Below are 11,038 nucleotides of genomic sequence, written 5' to 3'. Positions count from 1 at the left end.
ATAATTTGTATGGTATAATGGTCAAGATGATCATTAACCAAGAGTTCATGTTTATCATAGCAAGCAACATAATCCTCTGCATTTGTGTTCAGATATACTGGGAGGATGATGCAAAGTGAGTGGCGCCTGACACAGATCTTCCATTCTTCCTGTGAAGTAATTAAGTGTGTTTACACTTGTATCTCTGTTTTTATGTTTGGTTTTATTTTGATTACTGTGTAACAAAAACATTACCTTCCTTTTTACAATATTTAAATTTCTGCAATTGCAGAAATACTTTTTACAGCTTATTGATTAACTTTCTTCCGACTGCAACCAAGTTCAGAGCAAGGTATCAATTCTGCCTCAGTAGTAAAGGCCTGATAGTGCAGCTGAAAGAATCTAGCTAATCTGTCCAGACAAATGCTCATCAGAGGGAGGTACGACAGATAAACTTGTCCTTTAAGCACCAATATTTTACTGAGAAGCACAGTCATCTACTATATTGCTTTTTGGCATGTACAGACCACATGTTAAGGAGAACAGACAACATTCTGTGGAGGTTGTTTGCTAAACACAGCAACCGGCTCGTTCTACATGTAAGTGCGACCTCATGTTGAATCATAACTGTCCCCTGGGACAAACCACAAGTCCTGTCTGTAAAGACTGACCACTGTGAGTCTGAGCACAGTTGGAAAACCCCGGTCTGTAGTAAAATGTTCTCGATGAACCTCACAAATGCTTCTGTTCAGACGCTGCACATGGCTATAAAGAGGCTGGCTGAACACCAAACAGACAGAGGGCTGGAGTTTAAGTTTTGAAGAAAGTCAAGACATTTCTGACTCGCACTACCATCTACTGTTGACTTTTAGTATGACAATGTAAATGTTAAATCTTAGTTAAAAATAATTTGTGAGATTTGTTGCCACATACAGGTACAACATTAGTACAACTAATTTTGATTGAGACAGTTACAAATTTCCTTTCTCTACCCATTTTTATTTCCTGCTGTAACATTGAAATATCCTCCCATTAAAAGCTTAGGATCTTAGGCTTGAGTAAAGAAAAACTGTCTAACTTCCAAAAAAACAACTGTGTTACTTACCAAATGATCACTATACATCCGGCCGTATAATAACCGTATAATCTGTGCAGGGTCACAGGGCAATTATCGGTGTGTGTGTGTGTTTTATTCTTTTAACTGACTTGTAGTGTGACTGCACACTAAAAATTAGGTGCTGGTCATAGCAGTGTCCTATTCAGATGAGAGAATGACTGCATAGGAAGCTCACCAACAATTCAGCTATGCCTCAAAAGTCCAAGTGTAGTTGAAATGTTGGTGGTACAATAAAATCAGTTAAGCTCAGTGGGTGGTCACACGCCCCTATTTAAATTTTTTTCAAGTTGACCTTTATTTCTTGTCTGCCATTTTTCCGGTTCATCTTACTTTGATTAGAGTGTCTGTAGAGCACTTTGTGACTCAGTGAGCAGCGCAGTTTCAAACACAGAATCCAGGGAGGAGAGTTGTCCCACAATAGTCCTGTGTGGTCGCCATCTTGTTCTTCTTCCAGCAGTTCTCAAGTTCCTCGGCTCAGCACCTGTCTGTGGTGATGGGCCAGGGGGTGTGTGGGTGGACCTGGCATCTATGTGGCCTGTTTGCCAACCGCAGCTTCAACAATGTGTGCCTGTGTCAACACAAATACCACTCAGCCTCTCTCTGCCTCCTCCTTGCTCAATCTCCAAAGCCGCAGGAAACAGCACGGAGGCTCGGTCAGTCGATGTCTTTTTTTCCTTGTTTAGGTTTTCCATCTGGAAAAGGAAAATGGCAAGTTCAAGTTTGACATAACTGGAGCTGTTTCTCATGGGGAAACAGGGCAGTAGCCAGGGTTTTAAAAAAATATCTACCAAACAGATCTGTATCTAGATTTTATCTCCCTACATAATTACCTAAAAGCTATTTCAAACCCTTTACTTCAATGTCAGGAATATAATTTTGATGGAGATATACCAAATCCTGTTATTTTAAGGTGTATTAAAATTTACTAAACTTATCAACAGAATGTGAAGAAATAATAGTTTGGACTTCATGTCAAATATGTTTATGAATCGTGTTGCAGAAATATCTACTGAAGTTAGCTTGCTAACCAGCTAGCCCAGCCCGTCCTGTTTTGTAATACCACTTTGTATCTCAAAAGACGGTACTGAATCACTGTAGCGTCATGTCTGCTCTCAGTCCAACATGAGGATGAGAGGATGTAGAACTAGCTGTGCCCCAAAACATTCAACACACACATTCGACGGCAAAGAAAGAAGTGACAAAAATTGACGCAAAACAAGAGTTAACATTAGCGTTGCTGGAGACAGCTCTTGGCGAGTAAAGGGATGAAGTGTGATGCAGAACTCGCAACGTTTCTTCTAGACTGGCAAGTAAACAGCTGTTAATGTTGGCTTTTTAGCAACAGCTTATAAAGGCAGCTATTTGTCTAACGTTCCTAAGTGTTCCTAAGTTAGCTGTTTGTTAAAGCAATAAAGAGCTATGGGAAGAGTCCTGCATTTCCTTGTTTCTTATGAGAGGGGTGGATACCCTACTTTCTGGTGATATACTGCCCCGCAGTTTGTTTTGAGTATGAATTCAACAGGTGGCCAATTCATACAGATAGTTCCTTTAAGGATTCTGACTCATAAAAATATCTGAACCAGGATTAAAAAAAACATGCCCTATGGGGACTTTGGTCAACATTTGTTGTTTTTAAATGTGCTTTCTAAATAAATCGACTTGACCTGAGATGTACTTGCAAAGATGGTTCACTGAATTTGCCCTTTGTACAGTACTGCTGAATGTAATGTAAAAATGTATGTTTTCAACATCTAAGTGTGCCAGAGAAGAAGTCAGAGGTTCGGTGACTGTTTGAAGTTCCCACCTGCAGCTTGAGTGTCAGTTAAACAATTTCTTTAGTTTAGAGAAGAAGCCTCGCTCTTCCTCCTGCTGCTTGTCCTGACCCTCCTCTGAGCTGGTCGACTTCGCACCAGAACCTGAAGTGCTGCTGCGCCCTATTGGACACAAACACACACTGCATCAGCTCAACTACTGGCACCGCTGCAGTGCTCAGGGACTAACTGACTATCTGTGTCTATGCTAGAGTGGAGGGATGTTTTGACTGAATGGTGGATTTGGACTATTCTTACTGACCTGCAGAAGGATCGACACCATTGACTGTCCCCTGAACATCAGTCTCCTCTTCAGCATAAGTCAGCAACAGAGAACGCTGCTTTCGAGTCAACTTCCTGCAGGGACATGAGACCAGAAAAACAATTTAATAATGATACATCTGAATTATGAGTAAACGTTACCACCTCACAGTGTAAGTGTGAATGAATTTACATTCTTTGGGCTAAAGGTAATATGACACAGTTTTTCCCCAACTCACGATTGGGTCATTTGTAAACTTAAAAGCCGAAGGTCATGGCCTGTCTCTTCTAGAGCAATACTTTAACCCCCTGTCTCCTGGGATGATTGGTCAGTGCAGCTGTCCTGATAAGGCTGAAGCTGTCTCCAGGAGACCATGGTCGGGGACATAGGCTGTACTCTGCATCAGACTCAACTGACTGTCTCCCCTTAGTATGCGCTGTATGTGATGTGCGTGACCTAGGTAAGCATGGTTTCTCGGTTAGGATCAAACCAATTCTTACACAGCAGCAGCAGCAGAATGAGGGACACCAGACACAGACTTATTGCCAAGTAGGTTTTCACACACAAGGAAGAGAAAAAATATACAAAGAAAGAAATACAAACTATAACTTAACAATAAAAATGTTATGTGTGTGTGCATAGCTGTAAAAAAAATTCACACAAAACCTGCATAGTGTTTAGATGACAGTATTTGCATATCTTGGCCTTACATTGGGAATTGTTGGGCCTTTGTTATTATTATTACCAAGAGTAAGGTCTAGACCTGCTCTATGAAAAGTGCAATGTGATAACTTCTGTTATGAATTGGCATTTCATAAATTAAATTTTATTGAATTACATTGTCCACGACTACAAGCCTAATTATATATATACACACACACACACACACACACGTATAACATATCTTACTTTGGAACTCTGATCTTGATGTGGATGTAGTGATCTCCATAGCTGTAGCTATTCATCCTCCGAATGCCTTTCCCCTGCAGCCGAATCACCTGATCAGCCTGGCAACTTGGAGGGATCTGAAAACACAGGTGACTTTGAAACAGAAAACAGGAATTTGCTCTTGTGAAACAGAAAAAAATTAACTGCCAGCACTTATAAAATTATTAAGTATTTTCATTCAGGAATATTGAATGAAAACTTGAAAAGGTTTATTTACAGTAATTCAACAGTCAAGCGAACATTAACATATTTTTACAGAGAAAGACCCCTAACCACACACACAATTGTGGTGTCAGAATTTATAAATTTATCTCGTGATTAGCTTTTAATTATGACTCTTGGTAGTGTATTCTTAGTAGAAAGTCTCAGCCTGGGGAGTGATGGTGTATATTGTCCATATGGTGCAGCCTTCCTCCTTACTCACCACTATACTGATGGTTTCATAGAGGCCCTGAGTTGTAGCTGTGCCCCCCAGGATGGCCTGAGCTATAGAGATCAACACATCTGAATGGATGTTTACTCCATTGCGCCTGAACACTGGGCTTCTCTGGACCTGTATAGACACATTTCAGACATAACACATCAAACTCAAATACTACTCCAGTAGTAAGAATTACTGAGCGCCTTCAATTTTTCAAAAGCAAATAAAACTCACCCTGAATGTTATGAGGATTTCTCTTTTCCCCACTGACATTCGCACTGTCTGACCATCTTCCACTCCTGTCAGAAGATAGCACAAGAATTATTGTTTTTGCCCAGATCTATTTGTCATTATGCAACATTTTCCAGCAACAGTAGTCAAAACAGCTTTACTTAGACTAAGATTTTGGTACAATATTAGATATACAGTGATATGCTGCATTTTTATTTTTGAAACAGATCTTTAAATTTGTTTCCACTTTTATCTGTCACTAGTGAGATGACAGAGTGGAAACTTACCAGCAGGAACTGGAACAGTGACCTTCTGCCTCTTTTTGGTCTGGCCTGAACCTCGGCACAGTGCGCAGGGCGTGGTTATGATTGATCCCTTCCCACCACAGCGTCGGCAGGTGCTCCGCATCATGAAAGGACCCGTGTTGATTGACTCCTACAGGGGGCAACACAAACAGCAATATACTGTTTAGTGGCTGATGTTGTGAGAATGAGATAAATGTGAAGAAAAGGACACTGGAAGCAATTGGTTCTGCGAGAGGGGAAGAGGGGTTGACTAGGGAACTTTTGAATCTGGAGTTAGAAATTTAATACAGACATTCAGGCCAGTAGCTAGTGTTGAAACTGTGGTGGGCCACTTGTCGCTACACTGACTAACAGCACAGTGGAACAGTGGTAAAATCCTGAGAGAGAAAAAAAAAAACCAAACACCTCAAGGAGAAGAATTAAGAGCTTGAAGAGCTTGATGACAGCTACACAAGTTAAAGGGACCTGCTTACTGCCTTGCTGCCACCTGCTGGTCTGTAACTCACCATGCCGGTGCCGTTACAGTAGTGACACTGAGACACCTTGGTGCCCGGCTCGCTGCCCTTTCCATCACACCTCGGGCAGGCGTCATCAATGTTCACACTCAGCTCCTTATTCACGCCCTTTGCTGCCTCTGTAAACGTAAGCTCCATCACAAACTGTGGAGAGACAGAAAACACCGATATGCTTCATTACAATTAAACCACTGACATCACCTCACACCTAAATGACCGGTTACAATGCATGTACCTTTAACTAATTCTTAACTTAAACAAATGTCAACAAGTTTTAAACCGCAAAATAAAAAACCTCCATGTAAAATAATAGTTTAACATTTAATCAAAACATGTTGATGCAACAGTGATGGGAGTTCTGACCTCGGGTCTTTGTTCAAATATGTTGTGGATGTCTCCGAAGCCCATTCCGCCAGTAAACTCTCCAAATATCTTCCTGAAGAGCTCCTCGGGGTCTATACTAGTCCCCCCGGCCCTGTAGTACTGCTGCTGTCCCGCCCCAGCACGGTTTGGGTCGAAGCCTGCCGCGCCATATGTGTCATACTGCTTCCTCTTCACCTCGTCACTCAGCACCTTTACACAAAAACAATCGAGCCAGTTTTAACATAATTTGTTTATGTCGCTTATCATAAATTACTGTTTCCCCTCTCTTTTACATAACTGGAGAGGGAACTAAATTATCCTTGACACTTTTATGTAATTGGTTTTGTACCTCGTAGGCTTCAGCCAGCTTGGCAAACTTCTCTTTAGCCTCTGGGTCATCTGGGTTGGTGTCCGGGTGGTACTTCTTTGCTAACTGGAGAGAGACAGTTCAAAAGTAGGAAGATGAGGGCAGAGGATGAGAACGCATTCAAATTAATCCTCTTTCTGAAAAGTTATCCAAACTTGGATTTCCTAACATGCAAGAAGGGCTGCACAATTAATCTAATCGCAATGTTGTCATGGGCGATTACATAACTGCAAAAAGTGTACGATTTAATCAAACAAAAAAAGTGCATGTGACGCTCTCTTCTGTGTGCGCGCTGCAGTCTGCTCATTAGCTCCGCCCACACAGAGCTCTCGCATGTGCCCCTAAAAACAGATAGGGCGTAAGCCTATGTGCAATGAGAAAAACTTTTTATGAGCAGTGTGCGAGTAACTTATAAGACAACAACCTACCTTGACAAATTAGAGACCGATGTAGAGCCTTTTGCTTGCACAAGGATTTAATGAATAAAAACAACCCACAGAAATGAACTAGTAGTAAAAAGTATACTATTATATTAAATTCTAATGAATGTAGTATTTAATATATTATTGTTATACTAACAGTAAACTATTAACTAAACATTATAATTTATTTAATACACTCATGTACAGTTCCGCCTCCAGGTTATGGATAGAGATTCTGCATTAGACAAATGCACATTGAGCCATTGTGCCCATTTTTGCTGCTTCTAGCTGCCTCTTCCGTAGAGCAACACGTTCCCCCTGTTCTGTTTTACATCTTTTTTACTAGTTATTGTTATAAATATTGATTAACTTTTTTTATTTTGTGCCTTGCTTGATAATAAAGCAAGTAGACTCATAGTACCATTTGTTCCATTATAATCGAATCGCAAATTGCAATGTTGTCCACAATAATCGGCGAATGACTTTTTCTTCAAATCGTGCAGCCCGACATTCAAGGTATTTGGGCATCACAACCCAGATATATTCCAAATAGTGTGACACAGCAAAGTGTGTCTCTGACCTGGTAGTAAGCCTTCTTGATGTCCTTTTGTGTGGCAGTGCGGGAGACACCCAAGACTCCATAGAAATCCGGCTTGTTTGCCAACCTGCTGCTGGTGTGAAAAGAGTGGCAGGCAATGCCCCGGGGACATCTCGTGCCTGCAGAGGAAAGGATCCAAAAAGGACGGTTTAATTAGGAGAACTACTGTATAGATGTTCAGATGTTGATATGTACAATATTTAGCATTGAGAAGTGTTTTGTTTGTGCACATTCCCAAGAAAAAGAATTATAAAGCTAGCTGTTATTCATAGCAGTAAATCATCAACAAGTCTTAAAGATTATTGCATTTAGGCCCTCAGCACATCAAATTTATGGAATGCCCAATTATAAAATGTCAGCAAAAAACATAAAATAAAACCAAAGTCCCTGAATGCAGACACTGCATATATTAACCAATAAAATATAAGAACTTAACAACTGTAGTTAATAACAACATCTGATTCAACCGTAACAAGGTCAGTGTGAGTGCATAAGTTACAGTTTCTGATGAAATCACACTGTAAAACAGGTAACTACAGGGAGCGTTTACATATATATATATATACATATATATACACATATATATACACACACACACACACACACACACACACACACACACACACACACACACACACACACACTAAAGCTAAAATTTAGCTGGCTGCACATTCTAACGTTGCACAAAGCCTGAACGACGGGACTTTGGACATTTACGAATACTGTCAGAGGACTGGTGATATAACTCTTGGGATGTTATGCTAACTGTTAGCTAGCTCACCTGTCAGTCCTCTCAATGTCACGGCATTTCCGTGCGTCCCGGCGCTCAGGTTAACTCCTGTCCCTCCCCAGTGCGTCGGCAATACACTCGTTGAACAAACTCCTGCATGTCTGGTGGAGACAGACAGAAAACACACGCTACGACGCCCAGAGGTAACCGATGCTGCTAACCAGCGTGTAGAGAGCCGGGCAGCGGAGGACGCCATTTTTGCGTCACTACCGGTGTCAGCGAGAAAAGGGTCAATCTGCAGTCTCGTAGGCGGCGCGACGCGCCCACTTTACTGCGCGACACGCCCTCTAAATGCTACTTTACCCCCTGAGATAATGGATTAACGTATTTCAAGTATTCAGATCCTTTACTTAAGTAAAAGTAAGAAAATCACAGAGAAAATATTCCATTAAAAGAAAAAATAATTTATTCAAAACCTTACTTGAGTAAAAGCAAGGGCGTCACTTGTGTTGAAAAGTGGTGGGGACATAATGGCTCAGATTAGGAGCATGGATCACGACAGTCTCTGAGTCTATGTTCACGAGACGCGACGATGCATGAGAACAAGACGAGAAGATTTTAAACACTATTGTGAAGATATAGGAAATCCAGAAATATATGAGCAGGGGTCTGGGGGTCCTCCTCCCCCAGAAAAGTTGAGCATTAAGCACTTAATTTTCTGCACCAATTTATGTATTTATTTATATAAAGGGAAACAAAAAAATTCAGCTGGCAAGTGACAATTCATACATATAAAACCTAACAGAATAAAATGCTGTAATCAGCTGCTCATGTTTTTTGGGGGGTTATAATAAATAAAATTTTTGGCACCCTGCTTGGAGGTCAAAGGTCATCCAGAGCAGCAAAGTACTGGATATTTTTTCTGCTGCTTTTAAAGAATAAGTTATCCTCTCACTCTTTCCTTAAGTGTAGATACAGAAGTAACCTACAGTATAGTTGCGCAGAGTTGAGACTCTTACTCATTCACCACAGAGACAGTAGATGGAGTTGAAGAGCTGTGACAAACACTGCAGCCTGTTGCACTATTGCACTAGCTAACTGGATCAAGTTCTGAAACTGACTTGTATTTGATAAGTACTTAAAGATGATGATAAAATAATAACAACAAAACTAACATATTTCAGGGATCACTTGGTTCCCCTCGTACAGCAGCAGTCAGACTCTGACAATCAAAAAAACTGTGATGAGACATTGACTTTTGTGTCCTAGGGTGAGAGTTCAAAGATCACTGAAAGAGTGGTGGGGCAAGAACAATGTTGCTCTTCAGCAGTCTGGTGTCAAGACCAGGTCAGACATGTTTTGTACTGCTTAACGATTGAAGATATCTCAATGAAATGACAGAATGTAACTTTTTCTTTCCACAAAAAAGTAATTTACTTGGTCATGTTGGATTTCAGTTCGTGCTCGAAAGTAGAAGTGGCTTGATGACCCAACATTTAGATCTACTTGTTGACATTTAAGTTCCTTTACATTCACATTCGTTTGGTCTCCGCTTTTCTGAACAGTGTAAAAGAGCTTTACACAATTAAAACAAATAAGTAAAAAGAATCATAAATTAGATCAAAAATTTAAGATATACACCACATTTCCAGCTAAAAGACAGAAGATGAGAGTACCATAGGGCCAAATGTGTCTTGGGTTGTGAGGTTTAATTTCTAAAATCTATATAGTAATATCATAATAGAAACGCTTAAAAATTGCTCTCATTTTTACTTCACAACACAGTGCAAAGAGGCACTGTCTACTGACATGACAGGAGGACATAATGAGATACAAAAGCTGAGTAGAAAGATCAAAACTTTCATGTCTTAAGATTGTCAGGGTTTTTTTTACCAGGCAGACATGTTGAATGGTTGTCAGTGTGTGTGACCTGATGAAAGAGAAGCTTACAATCCCTTTTGATTTCCCCTCCTCCGTCCCCGCCATCTCTCTCTCATTCCCCGCCGTCTCCAAGGCGACCTGTAAAACAGCATCCCAGCTGTGTGTGTCTGTGTGGAATGCATTACCAAAGGAGGCTGACATTTGCCATAATGTAAACATCACTCTGAGCAACGATTCTTATCTCAATAAAGATGCTCTGACTTCCAACATCTGACTGACTGGTTAGTATTCAGGTATGATGACAGACAAAATATGCGAAATGGTGAGTTTATGTTCACGTTTTGGTTATCTGACTCATCACATGTGACTGCGTTGATTGCTTCTGGCTTGCTTCTTTTCCTCAGGTCATTCTTTGTTTTTTAATCTCTCCAGCTATGGAGGTAGAGGGTCTGAGGTCACGTCATCAGATCAGTGGGAGGTGGGGCAGAGGTGTCAATCTACTCACGCTCACACACACACACACAAGCACACACACATAAAACCCCATCATGTTGTCAGAAAGTGCTGGGTTCAAAGCAGCAGTGCTCATTGCAAGCCTGTGGTTGTAATTAGTGTGTTGGGGTTATGAATGATCGTAATAGAGCCCCATATATCAGCCTCACTGTCAGGCACCAGCATGGCTACTTCAAACCTCAGCCCTTAGCGCACACACACACACACACACACACACACACACACTGACATACACATACACAGGGGAACACGACTGACCCAGATTGCTTCTGTGTAGCTCAAATGAATGCACAAATTGTGAGAGAAAGTTATGCCTTTGTGCAACATAATTCAGCAAATCTGATGTCAACTCTACTGATGACAACTAAAGTTAGATTATACCATGTCCACTGAGAATTCTCGATTCTGATTGGCTGGCATGTGTGGATTAACTTAATAACCATACAGTATAATTGGACAGGTGTTTGTTTGTCATTCTCAATTAATGCACCAGTATTAAACTCTAAAGACAGCAACAGTGAGGCTAAACTAAAGTTATTAAATTAATAATTAAATTATTATCCCCTGCTCACACT

At 40.7% G+C, this 11,038-nt stretch overlaps 1 protein-coding gene across 2 annotated transcripts; it reads right to left on the bottom strand.

The window, feature by feature from the left end:
* Window positions 1-437: 437 nt before the first annotated feature.
* On the bottom strand, window positions 438-8,374 carry LOC123970194 (dnaJ homolog subfamily A member 3, mitochondrial-like). 2 transcript variants are annotated; one of them, XM_046048102.1, is made up of 12 exons: window positions 8,121-8,373; window positions 7,322-7,458; window positions 6,302-6,385; window positions 5,953-6,162; window positions 5,581-5,733; window positions 5,057-5,204; window positions 4,773-4,837; window positions 4,542-4,670; window positions 4,079-4,194; window positions 3,170-3,264; window positions 2,901-3,030; window positions 438-1,788 (listed from the first exon to the last, which is right to left on the bottom strand). In XM_046048102.1, exons 1-11 carry the CDS (start codon window positions 8,323-8,325, stop codon window positions 2,915-2,917), a joined length of 1,458 nt encoding a protein of 485 aa, XP_045904058.1. In that variant the 5' UTR covers window positions 8,326-8,373; the 3' UTR covers window positions 438-1,788; window positions 2,901-2,914. The 2 variants fall into 2 exon arrangements, with proteins under 2 accessions (XP_045904058.1, XP_045904059.1); XM_046048103.1 differs by lacking the exon at window positions 2,901-3,030 and having other exon boundaries at window positions 8,121-8,374.
* Between the last annotated feature and the right edge of the window lie 2,664 nt (window positions 8,375-11,038).

The sequence above is a fragment of the Micropterus dolomieu genome, linkage group LG04, assembly GCF_021292245.1.
Source record: "Micropterus dolomieu isolate WLL.071019.BEF.003 ecotype Adirondacks linkage group LG04, ASM2129224v1, whole genome shotgun sequence".
NCBI classification, from domain to species: Eukaryota; Metazoa; Chordata; class Actinopteri; order Centrarchiformes; family Centrarchidae; genus Micropterus; species Micropterus dolomieu.
The sequence above is the reverse complement of the archived record's forward strand: the minus strand, read 5'-3'. Positions and strand labels throughout refer to the sequence as shown.